We start from the raw sequence: 19,927 nt of genomic DNA, 5'->3' as shown, positions 1-19,927 counted from the left end.
TAAATAATTAAAAAATGTAAAACGATAAAAGAAAAAGCAGTTGAGTTCCCTCCTTTTTTTCCTGTTGACATTCTCTACTTGTGCAGAGTCATACGCTAGTTTGTTATTTAATTAAAACTTAACAAAATAGTCAAAATATTTAACTCCAATTTATAAACCAAAAATAGAAAAACTAAAACCCCTATATTATAAACTCTAAACCTAAAACTTCAAATTCCTAACCCCAGAATAGAAACGTAATTTTAACAGATTAAACCCTTAACAAACCCATAATCCAACTCTTAAATCATTCAGTTCGGTTTAGTTTTCCATTCTGTTTTTGTTCTATTTTTGTTCGGTTCAATTTGGTTCGTCAAAATTTTAATGTCAACCACGAGTTTTTTTTTTTCTTGGACAAAATCAACCACTAGTTTTAATCGGTTAAATTGGTCTTAACCAAGTCTCAGAAATAAACTGTGTAAGAGATATTGAAATAAACTGTATAAAAGACTAGATTGTTACCCGCGGTACACCGCGGATTGAATATTTTTATTATTTGTTATTTAATAATACAATAATAATTGGTTTTATTTTTTTTTTTTTTTGTGGTTATATATATATATATTTATATATTATAGTTGGGATTGTGTTATAAGTTATCGATATTATTTGTGTATAACATGTTTTAATCGAGTCATATGTGTTACATAAAAATTATTTCCTTTTATATTAATCGTCTAATTGATACTACATAATTAGTTATTTTTTAAAAGTTTGGTAATGTGTAAACATACAGCTAGTTTCTATAGTAAGATTAATTTTCATATATGTGCATTTGGCTTTTATATGTTAAATGTCAATCTGTTTGCATTGGTAATATAATTTTCAGATTTTAGATATCTTGTATTATCTGATTTATTTAGATGTGAAGGATTAAAATAATTTTAATCAATATAAATTGCACGATAGTTGGATTTTATTAAGGACAAATTAATTTTTGATCATGTAAATATGGCTGTGAATAGTTTTTTCATATGCAAAAACTTATTGTTTGAGATAATAATATGTTTTAATTAATTAGTTTGCATGATATATATTGAACTTTAATGTTACTGGGGAAAAAAAAAAATGCAAAAGAACCGGTCAGATTAGTTGATCTGATCCGGTAACGTACCGACCGGTTAACACATTTGATCTCGCGAAGAAGGGTCATTTTCAATTCCGCGAAACACAAACCTAACTTCTTCTTCTCCATTTTCTTCATCTTCTTCACCATTCTCTTCATCTTCTTCTTTAATCTCGTCTTCTTCAGCTCAAAACCTAAACAAAACAAAACCTTAACACCACTTCTTCTCTCGATCAATCAATCAGCGATTATTCACCTTTAATCGACCATAGATCTTTCCTTAATCGTCGATCCCAATTAACATGGCTTCGAACGGCGCTTCTCCGGTATCTTTCTCACTCGATATCTTTCTGCAACAATTAGTGTCTTTATTTTGGCTCCTTTTCTAATTGACAGTCTTAAACTGACCCATTTTGTCAATTTCGGAAAATTCGTAGAGGATTGTTGATGCTGCTGATAACAGCTTGGATAAGATCAAGCAGCAATTGGAATCGAGGGTTATCGGAACTTGCTTCTGGGACCTCTTATTCAAGCGAGCTGAAACTGTAAGTTCAATTCTTATTCTGACAATAGTATATTCAATAGTTTGTAACTCAAATGATTTTCAGTGTTCTGAGCACAGCTAAACTTTGAATGACATAGCAACTCTACTGATTAGCTAATCGATTAATGTGTGTTTGTCTAGGAATTAACATAGAATCCGACTAATTGAAAGTTGGAAACTCCTCAACTTAACATAAGCAGATAAAAAAATGAAGAGAAGGTAAGAGTACAGTTAGTGATTTTGGGCTGCATAAAGGACTTTATGATGATTATTTTGAAGTATCTAACCCTTGCTGTATATTGAATAGGAAGCTTCTACCATCAGAAGACATCAGGACAAAAATCTGAAACCAAGGAGAATCAAATCTACATCCGCATCTATGCAAGGTTAGTTTACACTTTCTTCTCACTGAAATGTAATTTATAAACATCTACAACATTTTCATTAATGTTAAGCTAAGATAAATTGAGTGAAAATGAGAAAACTAAATGATTGTGCATCTGCTTGATTGATTGTACTTTATTCAATACATAAAAAGAAAGACATAACCAAATATGACGAAAGTAAGAGTTTTTAAAGAAGTCAAATATAGTTAGCACAATAACTGGAATTGAAAGGCGATTGATTGGTTGTTACTTTCTTTTGAACCATGAGACATTGAATCTGTGAAAAGGTAAGTAGATTGTTAGTCAAATATATGATTGATTGACTGGGGGTTTTGCTTACCATAAAGCAATTATATTATAAAATAAAATGGTAAACTAAACATACCTTCTTTGATAAGATTGTTTGACAAATAATGCAGGAAGCATTATGAGTCAATATTCTGAAAAACTTCTTTGAAAACAACATTAGTTGTTTGCTTTTGAATCTTCCCTTCTTTGTCTAGAATCAGAATTTTCAAACCTGTCTTTGAGGTAACCCTAGATAAAGCAACATATAGTTGCCCATGAGAAAACACTGGCTTAGGCAGATAGAGTCCAACCCTCTCTAGTGATTGTCCCTGACTCTTGTTGATAGTCATAGCAAATGCTAGTGATACTGGGAACTGTCTTCTACGCATCCGAAAAGGTAGCTTTGTATCGGATGGTGTAATATTGATTAATGAAATCAAAACAATATCACGAATTCTGTCTCCGGTTATAACTCTTGCTTGAAGAACACGTGGGGTCATCTGAGTTACCTGAAGCCGAGTACCGTTGCATAGACCACCTTTAGGATCAATATTCCTGAGTAACATTATTGGAGCACCAATCTTCAGACGCAGAGCATGGTGTGGCAAACCTGGTAGCCTGATACTGTTTAAGAAATCTGGTGTGATAACAGGATTTTTAAGTGAATCGGAATCTTCAGGATCAATACTATCAGCACTGTAAAAAACTTGCTCATCACCTGTTGAAAAAATTAAAAAAACCTTTTAGCTGTAAGAAAGACTTGAAGGAAATAATTTCACAAAGCTAGTAAGCTATGACTCACCCTCCAACTTGTCTAACATATATTGGTTGATTGTGTGTACATCATCATTGGTTGGAGCCAGAATTGCTCTCTTTTGAAAAAATACTGGATCTTCAGTACCTTTTAACATAGCTGGATCTCCATATATCTCACGAGTAATGGATTCAATTGGATCTTTTGCTTCGGTAATCAGAAGTTCTTCAGGTATATCAATTAGAGCCTCACCATCATTAGGTTCCGCAATTCTACCATCACCAACAGCTAGAAGCCAATCACTGAATTCTTTGATGTCTTTTGCTTCTTCTACACTCAAATCCTTCTTAAGTAGCCTCATGTTCTTAGTAAGCTTTAGAACCTTACAGTGATCCCAAAGATAAGACGCATTAAGAGCTGCCATCACAATCTCAGCCCTGCCTGCACCAGCGATAACAGGTAGAACTTGTCTAAAATCACCTCCAAAGACAACAACCTTTCCACCAAATACTTTGCTATTTTTATTACCAATGATATCACAAAAACTCTTATCTAGAGATTCAAAACACCACTTGCTCATCATAGGTGCCTCATCCCATATAATAAGAGAAGCTTTCTTTATCAGATCAGCAAGATCAGACTTTGGCTTTATCCTGCACACTGAACTGCTATCAGGTGTAAGAGGTATGGCAAACCTTGAATGAGCAGTCCTTCCACCTTCCAACAACAAAGAAGCGATACCACTTGAAGCCACGTTTAGAACTATATCTCCTTTAGATCTAATAGCAGCTGAAAGTGTTTTCCAAATAAAAGTTTTTCCTGTACCTCCAAATCCATACACAAAAAACACTCCACCTAGATCATTGAATACTGCAGTGGTAATCTCATCATAAACACCTCTCTGCTCCGGTGTCATAATATCTATCCACTCAGCATGCTTTTCAGCCAATGATGTACGGTCATACCGCATTTCATCAACAATCAAACGGTTAGAATTATCTATACCTTCTCTAGTTGGCTTAGGAAAGTTTTGTATATCTTCAAGAGTACCTCCATTAGACAACATCATTTTTTCTAGTTCTTGAAGAGTGTAGTTCCTAATTTCTGCCTCTGTCAGATTCAAATCTGCATATAAAATAAATGGCAATGTCAAGAAAAGAATAGAATCATTGCTTATTTAACTGAGAAAATGTATATGATATAACTTAAGCAATTTCATTATTTATCTCACCTTGGTTGTCAAACTCATTTCTCTTCTTCTGTTGAATATCTTCTGCTAACAAATGCCACGTCTGTTCCCAAACATATTCTGGCCTAGATAGGGAATCAGATAGTAGCAACATAGCGAAGAAATTCCTCAAAAAATCACCAAAACAGAATTGACTCGCATCAAACAGACTGTCAATGAACACCTGGTCATCATCTAGAATTCCTCGTGCAAAACATGCTTCTTTGTAAGTTGGATAGACAACACCATTATATGTTTTAATGTCATCAAAACATGTAGGACCTCTGACGATGTTAAGAAGGACTCGTAGAAAATATTCATCTTCTAGCTTCCTGGGAACATAATTAATCCGACCTAAGGACCATCCTCTAGACCTCTTATTCCACAGCTTATTAGTTCCATCCCATGTAAAATATGCAGGTATCTCTGCATATAGGAGTTCTCGAGCACGCTTTCCATTTTTTCCAATTCCATCATTCTTATTCAATGTTAGCCATGCCATGAATTGAGAATCTCGATTGAGAATTCTGTCCAAAACATCTGATATCACCTCTTTTCCTTTAAAATAAGCTGGTTGCTTTCCTTCTACATGAAAAGATAGCTTCAGAACAGGTGTTGATTTATGCTGTATCGGAAACTTAAAAATTCTCCAAATTGCTTCAGATGCTGACACATATCTACAATTTTGAATAATAAACAAATCCATTTCAGGATCCAGACTGACCAATCACAGAAATAAACTGAGAAAGAGCAAAATTAGGATACAATACCTGCAATCAAAATAATCTTTTATTTCATTCTTCTTTTTCTCCTCTGGTAATGGTTCTGATCCATTAGCTGTTTGATCTACGTGTGAGCCATTATCTGTTGGTGGTGGCTTGACAGGCTCCACAACAAATGCTAACTTATCTGGGCCTTTATTTATATACTTGAATAAGTATTTAATAGACCCAGTTTGATTACACCATTCAACGTTAATGTGAGCACCATACCTAACTGATAGTTTTTTATTGTATGGAACGACATACCTATTATCACATTTAATTCCACATTTCTCAACATAGTGGTCAGAGCGCCTTCTTCTATAGATAGGAAAACCATCAGCGCCTACCCTGGTGATATCCTCAAATTTTTTAGGATACGATTTAGAACACTAGCCATCCACCATACATGGAGAACTCATATTTGCTGCACCACATGGGCCATGAATCATTGAATTACTAACAACCTCATAAAGCTCTGGTTCTGTTTCTTTATCTGGAATCTCAGCAGATATCATCCTGTCAATATCGCTTGCTGTTGGAAGTTTGCTTTTAGCATCCATGAATAAAAGAATGTGAGCATGTGGAAGGCCTCTTTTCTGGAATTCTACAGTATACATAGCTGCATAACATAGAATAAAGTGTGAAAATTATGAAATAGTCTCAGTTTATTGTCACAAAATTGGAAGTAGTCAGACAACTTACATGCGACAGTCTTTCCAAGCATCTTCTTTTCTGTTAGATCGTTCATCAGAGAATCCAACTTGATTTTGAATATCCTAGCAACAATGTCTGGCCTATCCTCAGCAGTTAACCCTCTAGCTGTGACATATCTTGTTATCTCAGGCCACTTAGGGTTACATGTAAACGTGATGAATAAATCCGGGAAACCATAATGTTTACATATGGCCATAGCATCATAATAACTCTGAACCATATACCTTGGACCACCAGTAAAAGATGCTGGAATCAAAATCTGATTTCCTTCTTCTTCCATATTTGTTACACCAGAGTCAGCAGCTTCTTTTAGTGAGTTTGCATTCTCACATCTAAGCTTAGACTGATTGAACCTTATGTAGGATAGACGATTTGATTCAATAGTGGTGTAAGCGTCACAAAGAAACTGCTGAAACAACCTCTTCGACAGTAGAAGAGTATGGCACTCACCTGGCCTCTCCTGAATACGGAATGCAAACCACTGACGCATACTAATACACTTCTTCTTCTTCTGGTTATTACCCTTATAACATTTCTCTATACCTGGGGTGTAACCATCTTCACCATAGCAGAAAATCAGAGGATACTGAAGAGCCAGATAAGAAATATGAATCTGGCTAATCCTGGTTAGGTGGCCTGTAGTCCTTTCTTGAAGAACTATATCACGGTTTGGCATACCTTCTGTAAAGTCTCATGGGATTAACGCTGCAACCTCCGAAGTCGTAGGCATGCTGTAAGTCCTTCCATCAGCACCTTTACGACCAGAGCATATCCTCATATGAAATGGTTGGGGATTAACTACCCCAAATCTTTCCTTGGCAATTCTAAAATTCTTGACATAAGGATTAACTTCATTGAGCATTTTCATAATGGCTTCAATTGTCTCTTTGTTCAGTATATCCTTGCTTCCTCTTCTAGATGATTCTTTCCCCTTGCTACATTAAAAAAAAAGATGCCCATGATTGAGTATACCACAACATAGAAATACATAAGAATTGAATAAGCCTGTTAAGTAGAAATAATACTAACCCAATAACAGTTGCTCTGTTATCTACTTCATTCTCAGTATCTACTATATAGAGTTGTGAATACTTCGCATAATCACCTTCTGCAGGTTTCAAACTGCCTATCAAATGATAGTTACCTCCTTGTAAACGAAACATGCTTGGACCTTTACCCTTAGGTATAGACTTATCTACTTTCCCACCTAGTGAGGTCATTGCGAAAACCATATTCCATATTCTCAAGTGCTTTCTGTAATTCCTACTTTGAGGATCTTTCCCAGTCAGAAGTTTCTTGATCAATTCTGGTGACTCTTTAAGAAAAGGCAGCTTAACAGAACCTTGACCACAACATAGTGTAAATGTAGGCTCTGTCGTTTTAACTTTTTTGTTTATTCTTTCAGCATGCCACATCAATGCACCACAATACTTACACGAGTAAGTAGGGTCACCATGATCAAGATAAGCTGAAAAACATAAATATGTTTCTCATAAGTTTCATATTCAGAATTACCAAAAATAAAAAAAAGTACTGGGAAGGGCAAGAAAATTTACTTATTGGTTTGTTTTTCTTTTTTGATTTTCTTTTCTTTTTTCTTTTCGGAGGCACATTTCCTTCATGTGTTTCTTGCTGAACAGACTCAATAGATGATCTTGCCAAATCATTGGTATGAGATGAGACTTCAGTGATGTGTGACATCATTTCAATCTGTTCCTCGTTAGAAACTGACATTTCATTGTTATCTACTACTTCATCTTCACCTTCACTGCAACTAAGATCATAGCTTTGAGCTAGTGTCTCATCTTCACTGACATTACCAAACTCAGGATCATCATACATTTCATCATCTTGGCTATAATCACTATCTTCATTATCTATTACTTGAGTTGTATTCTGACCTTGAGAATACAAAACAGGAAAATAGGTTAAGACATGCCTCTTAATTACATTTTGTTTCCAAGCGAAAAACAATACAGTAAAGACTGTTACCTTTAGATGAAGAAGAGGTTTCTGCATTTGTAAAATCAATATCTAAGTTTTTCCTTGGCAAATTTATTGTATGAGAAACAAAGCTTGATGTCTGGAGGTTGGTTATACATGATGGATTTCCAGTGTATTGAACACCTACAACAGATATTAAACTTATTACTTATACAATATACTTCTCTATTTAAAACATTATCATACCATAATTGTTGCAAAAATTATTCATATGTGGAACTTAATTAATCTAACCACCTATTCTCTTTGGTGTTACAGAAGGTGGAGGCATTATTGGAGTTGTAGGTGTTCTGCTAAAAAGACTCTGGCTTGTATTAGTCATGGCGCTTAATCCAGATGGAGTTAACAATGGGTTAGGTCTAGTGTAAGGAGAGCAAGGTACCAGAATTTTTCCACGAAGTGAACCTGTTTTAAAACTCATCAAGATTTAGAGATAAAGGTATTTTCTATTTATCTTTGATGAGAATGAAAACAAAATAATTGTAAATGAAAACTTGTCTATAGAAACTAACCTTGATTCTTACTGTTCTGTTTTGCAGATGAAGATGTATTAGCATCTGCAGAGTTCTCAATGGGGCTAACTTGTGGGTCTGGAAGGTTAGTAATATCTCTAAAAGCACTACCAAACGCTGTACTAAGAGGGACAGAACCATTCCTGATTATAGGTAGATTAAACTGAGAAATGTTCCTTAGTCTAGTGTAAGGCTCATTTCCTCGATTACGTTTTGGTGGATTAGACTCAGGAACATTATTTTCTGTTGGAGATAGAGGTTTTTTTTTCATATTTTAGTCTAAGAATGTCTATAGATGATTAGACTATGAGGTAACTATATAAAGGAGATTAAGGTGTAAATAGAAAGCATTTTGATATCTGTAGATTGACTATTATTGTTAAATGATTGTCTGTTGCCAAAGATATAGGAACTAAGATATGTTATTTTCTATAAGTAATGAATGAGAACCTTTAGATAATATGCGGAATATACCAAACTATAAGATTGATTCCGTGATTATAGTGATTATTGTTTTAATTATAAGATTACTAACTATATTTTTTGTATCAGGAAAGAGAGCAATGAAATATTCTTGCTATTCACAATCAATAGCACATAAGGAAGATGGACTATTCAAATAAGGTAAAATGAACAAAACTGATAGTTTAGCAAATATCTCAAAACTTGTTAATTTATCTAATGAAATTATAACTTTGATACAATAATTATATATTTTATTGATCATATACTAAAACTTACTATAAAACAAATAACCATTAGAGTAGATTAATTAGATAAACATTAAATTCAAATAAAGGATAAAGCAGTTGATAGTCAAAAGAAACTTAAAACAAACTTGTCTTCAGAAACATAAAACAATAGAGAACCGAGAAAGTATTTTTGTAATAATAAAACAACTGCAGCCACTGGTAGAACCAAATCATCACACTTCCAACTTCATTTTAACATCCTGAACATCATCTTGTTGTTCTGCAAAGCCACGTCTGTTTCAAAAAAGAGAAACATTACTTAATCCAATCAGTAATCATAGCATTTGATTACTTATTTAACTTCTGATAGGTAACTACTTACATGTATCTCGGAATGTCCAAATCAGGAAAGGTTGGATCAAGGAAAAGCCTTGAACAACCATACTCACTCATCAAACAGTTTTGACCTATTAAAACATGTTGATAGTTACCAGTTAGAGTTATTGTCTAATGTATTTGACAGTTATATATAGTTTAGAGGAAAATAACTAACCTTCAAACTCAGCAACCCTCCAAAAACGCAGGACAATGACAACTGGGTCATAATTGTATGTCACAGAAGTTATTTTCCTAAACCATTTAGTCACAAAAGCCTGACAGGACCTACCCTTTGCAACACAGATTGTTTTCCTACCCCTACATGATCACAGATTCAATGCATTCAATACCACATCGCCAATACAGATACTAATTTGAGATATCTATTAAAATAAAACTTACATGTCATCCTTGATTTCGACAACAACAAATCTGGCTTCATAGTCTGTCTCTCCTTGACGACAAACAAATGGAAATCTTTGAATAGCAGAGACACTCGAGACCACACCAATAGCATCTGAGAATAAATTACAAATATACTTAATTAAAGTCAGAATAAAGCAAAGTTTTACTAATTTTCAATCAAGAAATAAATATACTTGAACCTGACACATGTTGCTTATCCTCTAATCCAGCATACTCAACTTCATCAGAATGAATGAAGTTGAAGAAATTTCCATTACATCTAGGAGACACAGGCCACATAGTGGTAGGCCATATACACTCTAGTGCAAAAGGATTCCAGGAGTACTTAACAGGTTGAGTAGATGGTACCACATGGAAGTCAGCCATGTAGTACTAGTGACCCTCCTTGAGACCTGGCCGGAAATTGTATAAGTAGTTTCCAGGAGGGATAAATGCATCAATCTGATTGGCCTAGGCATATAAGAAGAACTAAATAGTAAGTTTTCTCTGTGAAGATTCAAACAAATTAGTAAATCTGTGACTTAAGAAACAGAGGTTCAATAGAAGAAATTTTCTAACATTTTCATCAGTCAGAATCATAATCGTAGGTTCATCAATAGCGTCTATACCTTGATTCCAGATAGATAAAATCTTCACGTACAAAGTCCATCTAGGTCTTTGCAGGTTGAGATCGGAAATGTAGTCAATAGTACCCATTAGAATCACAGAAAGTGTAAGTTTTTCTCAGTTTTTTTTTATAGAGAAGGTTAGGTTTCTGAATAAATCTAAAGGTTAAGTCTGAGTATTTATAGAATCGTGTAGAGATGTGAATGAATAGATTTAATTTCCTATATAAAATAGATATTATATATTGTAAATCATTGAAACCGTTTGAGATAAGTAAAGTTAGATATAATATATCAAGGAAACTGAATCGTTAGCCTGTAATAGTTCGGTTTAGTTTTCCATTCTGTTTTTGTTCTATTTTTGTTCGGTTCAATTTGGTTCGTCAAAATGTTAATGTCAACCACGAGTTTTTTTTTTTCTTGGACAAAATCAACCACTAGTTTTAATCGGTTAAATTGGTCTTAACCAAGTCTCAGAAATAAACTGTGTAAGAGATATTGAAATAAACTGTATAAAAGATACATAAATTTTGCAGAAAATTTCAAAGAATCAAATCTAAAAACAGAAAAGGTTAATCGCAATGGAACATCCAGAAATCGGACCAACGGTTAAACCCAACCCGAGCCGGTTTATCCCAAGCTTGACCTTGTCATCTCATAAGCCAAGAAGCAAGCAGCATTAGCAGGAACACTCCTAGCCATTGCTGGACCGAACCCTTTATACAAACCTTTAACTCCTTCAGATTTCAGAATCTTCCGAAATGCATCCATCGACCCTGTGTATTTCGGGTTTTTATAATCGTCGACTTGAAGAACACTCTTCACGACATCGGTTGGATATACAATTCCCCAAAACGACGCACCAGCAACTCCACCCGCCATGATCAATGACCCTTGTCCTAAGCTTGAAGTGTCTGAACCACCGGCTAAAAACCGCTTGAAAGCTTCGTAGGCTGCAAACATTGTTGCATTTCCCGGGACTTCACGGGCGAATGTCGGGAATAAACCTTTGAATAGACCTCGTGCTCCGCCTTCAGATCGTAGGACATGACGGGCTACATCCATTGGTCCCCCGTATTTCATGGCTGCAACCACTGAGCTTGTGGTAGAGGCGCCGGCTACTGCTGCACCTTGTGCTTGCAGCCTGATGGTGAAACAAGATTGAACACACACACACAAAAAGAGACATGTTTTAGTTCTGTTTCAGTTTTCTGGCCAGTGAACTAAATTTCGAGGCTGCGTATCCACAAAATGCAGTCTAGAGCTTGAGTTAAAAGCATATATAAGCTCTGATTTGTAATACATGTCAAAAGAATCTAACCTGCATTTGATCAACTCGGTAGGACAAGCAAGGAACGAAACCGCGAAACCAGCGCCAGCTCCGCACACAAACTGTTGGCTAATGGTCAAAGGAACTCCAGCTTCCGACCTAAGCAGTCCTTCCATTTGACCTCTCACGGTGAACAAAACCGCATTGAAGGCAGCAACGGTTGCAAGAGGAGCTCCCATACCTTTGTACAAACCTTTAGCTCCTTCAGAAGCAACGGTCTGCTTAACTGCATCGATTGCACCGGTGTACCTTGGAAGTTGTCCTGGTGCTGGAGTCGGTTGGCTCTGAAGTTTGACCTTGATTGTGTCAAATGGATGACCAACAACTAGCTGAGCCGCTCCTCCAACAGTCCCTGAAGCTAAATCCTTCCACACATCCGCCATTTCTAAGAAAAAAACAAATCAATCAAATTTCTCAGAATCAACCAAAAACCAAAACTTTTTGTTAATGAAGAATAAATTTTGACAACCACTTAAATCAACCAAAATTTAAACTTTTGTTAACAAAAAGAATCCTACACATTTAACTTGTGACCTAAACCACTTCAACTAACCAAATACTACTTTAGAAACCAACCAAAGTCACTACTTTTGTTAATGAAGAATCCTTCAAGAATCAAGATTAACTTATATAACCAAACCACTTAAATCAACCAAATTCTTCAGTATCATCAACCAAAATCAGTACTTTTGTTACTTGTGACCTGAACCACTTAGCCAATCAGAGACGTTTCTAAGAGTTATTTCTCATAAAAATTGGATTTTTTTTTTTTATTTAGTTTCCAAGAAAGTAGGAATCTTATGATCATTTCCAATCATTACCAAATAAGAGGATTCAGAAAACAATGAGAGAAAGCTTAACAAAAACCTGAAAATGTAATCAAACTCAGACTCTAAAAACATGTCAGAAATTTGTCTTTGAGAAAGTTTGAATCTTTTAATCCACAGAACTCAAATGGTGGATTCATAAGACAATGAGGTGAAATCAGATCGAAAACCCAGAAAGAAAATTCAATAAATATTAGCTTACCAGGGATTGATTAGAGAAAATCCACTCGAGATCAGATGGATCCGATAAAGGTAAGAATAACAATGGCAGATGCGAATCCACGGGATAGAGATTCAGAGACACAAACGAGTGATGATGAGATAAAATCCAAAAGAAAAGGTTTCAAGTTGACACAAAAGTTTTAACTTTTAATAACTCGTCGAGTGGCTCTCTACGCCACAAACACAACCACAAAGGATGGAGCTTTGCAGAGACAGAAGTTTTGTTTTGTTTTTCTCTTTAAGAATAAAGCGTTTTTGTTTTTAAGTGGTTGGTGAAAAATGTAGATCAGTTTGGCTGGTCAGACGTTCGATCAGCTTGATCGGTCGGTACGTTTATAGGTAAACTGGTAAACGTCTAACGAGCACGTGTGGTTCAGGATTCCAATTTGGTTAAGTCTTCGGTTTAAGGATTGAGCTAGTTTGAAGTTTATTTGGGATCTGTATGATGATGGGCCGTGTAGTTCTTTGATAAGGCCCAAACATTTTCTACCTTGAAAGTAGGCATGGGCTTTCGGTTATCCGTTCGGTTATCGGTTGGGTCCATTCGGTTTTTGGTTCTTTCGGTTTTAAAATTTAGTATCCATTCGGATATTTTGAAATTTCGGTTCGGTTTCGGTTTGGTTCCGGTTCTTTCGGTTTTAAAATTTAGTATCCATTCGGTTATTTTGTTTACGATATTTTCGGATATTTCGGTTATTTTTGAGTATTTTCGAATATTTTGGATATTTTTCGGTTATTTTTGAGTATTTTTACTATTTTTATAGATTTTTCAAGTATTTTTGATTATTTGGTCAATAAATAACTAATTATTTCGAAAATATAATTGTATTTCGGGTATTTCGGTTACCCAAAATATTTCGGTTCTGTACCGATTCGGTTACGGTTATTTCGGTTATCAAATTTAGTATCCATTCAGTTATTTTCAAATTTTCGGTTCGGTTCGGTTTTTTTTGCTTCGGTTTCGGTTCGGTACATTCGGTTCGGTTTAAAAGTCCAGCCCTACTTGAAAGATAGGGGAAACTCGTAAAAGCTTGGTTGTTCGTGGTTTTCGATTAAGATATATATAGCTAATTGGGAATGTTACCAAAATTCTATGCTTACTCATGCTATGTCTTGTTTGTTGTGATCATATAGCTGACAGAATACTAAAGGATCCAACTATGGAAGCCCTGCTATCGAAGGATGCATCATCGAAAAACTTATCGAGTAATGAACTGATTACAGAGTTGGATCCACCAAAAGAAAGGGTGTTCTTAAGGAAAGTACATACATCTTGTCATCTTGATACCAAAATAGTCAAAGGTAGGAAATGATCATACCAAAACATGTAATATGATTAAGTAAATACCGTATAATAATTAAGAATTTTCAACATGAAATTTTATATCAAAACATTTAATATTATAAATAGGGGTCAACATGAGGATTTAATTTTATACCAAAACATTTAATATTGTTAAGTAAATTACCTTATAATTAAGAATTTTCAAATGCCAAAATTGACTCCCCTCCTTATAAATTGGCTCCGCCTTTGTTATTATACCAACGGCTGAACATAGAAACGATGCAGACTAAGCAAATGGCTTCTCTTTGGTTGTTGATCATATTCTCTCTTTCATTACTTTGCTTCCATGGAAGGTCTCAAAATACTAAGGTATGTCACCATTTTGTGAGCACTTTGATATAAACTTAAATATATAATAATAATACAAATAAAGTTCTAAAATTCTCATATATTGCAGCCTCAAGAACCCGAATACGAATGCGTTGATATCTACAAACAACCTTCGCTACTACACCCTCAACTCAAAAATCATCAAATCCAAGTATATTTCTATATATTTACATTTGTGTGTCGATTTCTTGATCATATAATTATCCCTATTTAATTGATATATTTTTTGATGCATCACATAGATGAGACCGAGCGACGAATTCTTAGCCATGCTATCAGGAGATACATCAGCAGAAAACTTATCAGACGATGAAATGGTTGCTGAGTTTGATATACCAGAAGAAGGATGTCCACAAGGACAAGTACCAATCCATAAACCAAGAAATCTCAACCACACCGAGAAACCTTTTCAGCCTATTAATGGATATGGAACTGTTGGTCAACATGTGAAGTTCCTAAAATTTTATACCTTAACTATATATGATCCAACCATTTGATGTGTATATTTATAACATATCGTTTATATATACAGGCTGCGATAATGAAGAAAATCGATGCTATCCCGTGGCGTGGAGCATCAGCATGGATTAGTATTTACCAACCTAAATTGAGAAATAAAGAGCAATTCAGCATGGCTTTGATTTGGCTCAATACTGAGAATCAAGGCGAACGCACCAGTGCTCAGTTTGGTTGGGCTGTAAGAATTTGAACGCACCACTTAGAGCAACCGATCGACTTTTAGCATATATGTGCAATTAGTTCATTTGAATAAATATCATGGTTAAAAGTTTTACTGATGACATTTTTTTTTTTAATAATATGTATGAATATATTAAGGTGATTCCTGCATTATATGGCGATTACCGTACAAGACTTACTGCATATTGGAGTGTGAGTAACAATGTCACCATTCCTCGTCTATCTCTATTACAATAATGTTGGTTTTTTTCTCTCTTCTTTAACTGCAAATCGTTTTGCAGCCGGATAAACTCGAAAACGGATGTTACAATACGAAATGTAAGGGTTTCGTTCAAATTGACCGGAGAATCTTTCTTGGTGCCGGTTTTTCGAAGACCTCTGTGGTGGGAGGCACACAATTTAAAGCTTTCTTTTCAATCAATCAGGTATATAAGTATAACAACTACGTTTTTGAGTTAAACTAAATTCAGGTATATACAGTAATAGGTTGAATAAAAGTTCAAATTTCTCAAATATTTTCTATATTAAAACCAGTTCTTTAGTTTCAATTGGGTTAGTATTATTCCTTAACCTATAAACTCGAAGAAAATTTTCACTAGATAAAACTAGTGAAATTTCTTCCCAAACTTTAATATAATTTACCCAAAAAAAAAAAAAAACCTAACACTTCTTTTTTTTTGGGATGTATACAAATAATAGGATCCAAAAACAAAGAATTTGTTGTTGACAGTCGGGAAGATTTACATAGGGTATTGGCCAGAGGAACTTCTACCTTATTTCTTTAATGGAGCGGAGGCAGTTATATATGGTGGATTCACGAATGCTCCATCCGAAAACATTCAACTCTTTAATATAGTTAGCCCACCGATGGGTAACGGGAATAAACCGCTGGATGAGGAAGTAGATCTAAAACATACTTGTTATATGCACTCACTTAAATATGTGACACCAGATTATAAGAGTGTCGATATTGATTCCGACAAGGTCACCGAAGTTGCGGATGCAGGTAAATGTTACGACGTGATTTATTTTGATAAACTTGGGCAATATGGACAAGCGTTTACCTTCGGTGGACCAGGTGGTTACTGTGATGTGTGAGCTTCATTTATGTGATATTTTGTTATTTCTCTTTTATTCAATAAAAAAATCTTTAAATTCCTGATTTCCTAGTCGATTTTGATAGCTTTATATTCTTTTACAATGTTTTTGTATAACCAAAACTCATGGACATCAAAGCAAGAGATAAGATGTAATCGCCATAAATACACATTGGAAGTATATTTGCATAAAACATGTAATGGCAAACTTGCAACTATACATAGGATAAGATGGATGAACAACAATCACGTCATTTACTACTAACCTTACCAAGTTCAACTTTCATCTCTCATGTCGTCTAGACAACCGTCTAATGGACGTGTAAACAATTGATAAATCGAGTTTAAAACATCTATAACAATTGATGATTTCTGTGTCAAGATATTTTTGAACAATTTCTATAAGACCATATTTATCGGAATAACTTATTTGGGTGTTCTTAGGGTTAATTAAGTATTAAAATAATGTAGATAGAAGAACAGTTCTTGGGTGGAGAGAAAAACATGTCTAAACAGTTCTTGGACAAGAACAGTTCTTGGATGTTCTAATACTATTTTCTTTTATTTTATTATTTTTTTAATGGTAAGAACATAGGATAAGTTATCCGAAGTTATCTCCTTGCATATGCCTTAAGTCACTTAAAAATGGCATATTCCCTTGTGGCATATTCACAGTGTTATTAATATCGCTCTCAGTCGGACATATGGACAGTAGAATAGTGGGGACCAAAGTTATAAGGATGCCAAATTTACATAGAAAGTTGCAATAATCAATCAATTGTGTCCTTCCTGTCTCTGACATTTTCTTTTGTGGAGCAAAATTTCATCACGTGCCTTGTTGGTTTTCGAAAACTAAAATAGGACGACGATATACAAAGCTGCAAACTAAAAAAATATATATGTTGAAATGTTAAACAAATCTAAAATATATGTTATATCAAGACGGCGAAAACATATATTCTCTTATATATATATATATATATATCTATATACAGTATATGTATATTAATAGTACTGAAATTAGACAAATTTGAACAAACATGGTTGACAAAATTTATTTATTACTAAATATAGAAAAATGTTGATATATGGTAAAAAGGCGAGTAATCTTTTGATTCTTTAACTTACATCGAAAAGTTTTTTATGTGCCCTAGCAAGAGAGAAGAGGCGGTGGCGGTAAGTTTATTTGTGTGGAACTCGTCGACCTGAAAGGGTTCTTAAGAATTTATGGTTACGTGGTTAGAGTTAGATTATGCGGTTTAGGATTTACTGATTTAGATAGATAACAAATAATTTTGGTCAATAACAATGAAGAAAGTGAACAATAGTTTTAAGAAGAAAACATGTGAAAGTTTTTAAGAACCTGTTAACATTTTCAAACATTTGTAAGTTTCGAAAAGTTGGTAAATAATTTCAGAAAAAAATTAATTTAAATGATTTATGAAATCATTAAAAAATACATATATTGAATATATTGTACATACATATAGTTTTATATGGCCCCAAAGATTCTCAAGGCAGCCAATCCAACTTACTGCTGACAACAATAATACAAATAAATTTGTGAAATCCAATATTGTGGGTAATGTTATTTGGCATATGACGACATATTGGGGGCAGTGAGTGAAGACTGAAGAGTTTAGAGTGAAGAGGGAAGTTGACGACGTGTCTCTTTTAAAAATTGTATGCTTCTTAACAAATAATGAAATAAATGATGGTGACGTAAGTGTTGCTGGAGAGAGAGGTCTCACTACGGTGTAGGCATGAGATTTGATCCGAAGAAACGGATATCCGGCAAAACGGATACGGATACGGATAGTAAAATAACGGATATTCTGGATACGGATAATTTAAAAATTTGGGCCGGATAATGGATATACGGCAAAAAAAAAAAAAAACTTTAAATGCCTTATGAGTCCATTTTTCAAGTGTTAAAGCCCAAAAAAGTTTGGAAGCCAACTTTTTAATTATTTTTTTTTAATGTTAATAAATAAATCATATGAGAAAAAATAAAAAGAAATTTTTAAGAAGGATTTAAGAAGTTGATTAATGTCTTTTTTTTTTTAAGAACATCACTTAAATCTTTTAAACTTTTTGCTACTTTAATAAATTCTTTGTTAATCTATTTATACTAAATCAATAGTCACTTAACAAAAACTGCAACACTCTCCTTTTGACATGTGGCAAAACTCTCAAATTTTGCTTTTTCAAAATCCAATTCTACTATTCTTGGAAAAAAATTTGACAAAAAAAATAAATAATATTACCAGTTTTTTAGCAACCACTACTCCCCCATGATCTCAAAGGTATCCCTTTTTCGAAATCTTCTCCTACTTTAACTGATGAAAGTAATTAACATATATATAGATAACTTTTTATATTAATCATTATGTAGTATGCTAACAAAGTTTGTCGTTTAAAAAAAAAAGTTTGTCATCTTCCATCAATAACTTATTTGTTTCATGATTTTGAAATTTAACTACATAGCTAATGGATTCAATGCACTTCCATTAAAAAAAAACATATGTTTGATTTTTCTAAAATATTTTGAAATATGATGTAAATTGACATTTATGTTGTCTCTGCATAGCAGGTGCCATAATGCTAGTGTTTTGTATGTATAATCAACTTCTAGCTATTTTGTGAAATTTTTAAGCTTTTTATGTATGATATTAATGAATTTAGGATTTTAAAATACTATTTCCGGTTTGTCCAAAAAAAAAAAACACTATTTCCGGATATTCGCGGATATCCGGATTTTCAACGAATATCCGGATATCGGATATCCGGAATTCTGGATCCGGATACGAATACTAAATTGGCGGATAATGCGGATATGGATACGGATATCTTAAAAAACCGGATATCCGCTCCGTTTACAGCCCTACTACGGTGACCGTGTTACACATAAAGTGTCGTTGGAAGTTTGAGCGATGGTTAGGGTGATTCTTTTCAACCGTCGTCATCAAATCAAATTTAAAATTTTATTTCCGCATAAAATTTACAAATGGTTAAGACTTGAAAGTATAGCCACCAATTTTGAATAAAAAGTATATTATTTATTGTAACGCCAATTTTATTTACCCTTTATTGTACTTATATACTTTATTTATTTATTCACCAAAAAATATACTTTATTTATTTATATGTATATATTATTTCATCTGTTAATATTTTTTATGACATGTTATTTATTAAAATAACATACTTACGTGAGAATGCGGAAAATAATGTGGTAAAAGGATGTAAAATTAACATTTAGACTTCCGATTTCTATCTTCCAAATATATATATTAGATTTTAATCCGCGGTACAACGCGGGATGATTTAATTTTAAAGTTAGTATAAAAATATTTTGTAAATTGTATCTCCTTATAACATATTTATTTATATTATAGTTTACAATTGTTATTAAGTAACGGTATACCACGAGTCCACGAGATAATTATTAATAAACTGAGGATTTAATCCGTATTAAAGCGGTATATAAATATTGATTCAAATTCGTCCGTCATATAAATCATTTCCGAAATATAACCCGTTCCGTAATTTCTTAACCCGTCCTGTGATTTGTATTAAAAAAATAAGGATTAAATCCGTATTGAAGCGGCGGATTAATGATATTTTAATCTTTTTATTATTGTTGATTCAAAAACCCGTCCCGCCAAACCCATCCC

General features: G+C 33.9%; 2 protein-coding genes and 1 long non-coding RNA gene across 3 annotated transcripts; 2 read left to right on the top strand and 1 right to left on the bottom strand.

Moving 5' to 3' along the window:
• Positions 1–7,516: 7,516 nt before the first annotated feature.
• LOC110228224 lies at positions 7,517–8,917 on the top strand. The gene is made up of 3 exons (XR_002331794.1): positions 7,517–8,226; positions 8,327–8,384; positions 8,852–8,917. It is a non-coding gene; the product is annotated as an uncharacterized LOC110228224 (long non-coding RNA).
• Positions 8,918–10,871: 1,954 nt separating this feature from the next.
• Positions 10,872–13,092, bottom strand: LOC9301235 (mitochondrial carnitine/acylcarnitine carrier-like protein). The gene is made up of 3 exons (XM_021013936.1): positions 12,760–13,092; positions 11,722–12,115; positions 10,872–11,544 (listed from the first exon to the last, which is right to left on the bottom strand). The coding sequence occupies exons 2-3, from the start codon at positions 12,111–12,113 to the stop codon at positions 11,031–11,033; spliced, it is 906 nt and encodes a 301-aa protein (XP_020869595.1). The 5' UTR covers positions 12,114–12,115; positions 12,760–13,092; the 3' UTR covers positions 10,872–11,030.
• A 640-nt stretch (positions 13,093–13,732) lies between these two features.
• Positions 13,733–16,571, top strand: LOC9301234. The gene is made up of 7 exons (XM_002865114.2): positions 13,733–14,433; positions 14,522–14,605; positions 14,697–14,900; positions 14,987–15,151; positions 15,292–15,345; positions 15,435–15,578; positions 15,853–16,571. The coding sequence occupies exons 1-7, from the start codon at positions 14,344–14,346 to the stop codon at positions 16,249–16,251; spliced, it is 1,140 nt and encodes a 379-aa protein (XP_002865160.1). The 5' UTR covers positions 13,733–14,343; the 3' UTR covers positions 16,252–16,571.
• Positions 16,572–19,927: the final 3,356 nt, after the last annotated feature.

The sequence above is a fragment of the Arabidopsis lyrata genome (genome assembly GCF_000004255.2).
Source record: "Arabidopsis lyrata subsp. lyrata unplaced genomic scaffold ARALYscaffold_8, whole genome shotgun sequence".
Classification (NCBI taxonomy): domain Eukaryota; kingdom Viridiplantae; phylum Streptophyta; class Magnoliopsida; order Brassicales; family Brassicaceae; genus Arabidopsis; species Arabidopsis lyrata.
Note: the sequence above shows the minus strand (reverse complement) of the source record. Positions and strands in the feature narration are given on the sequence as shown.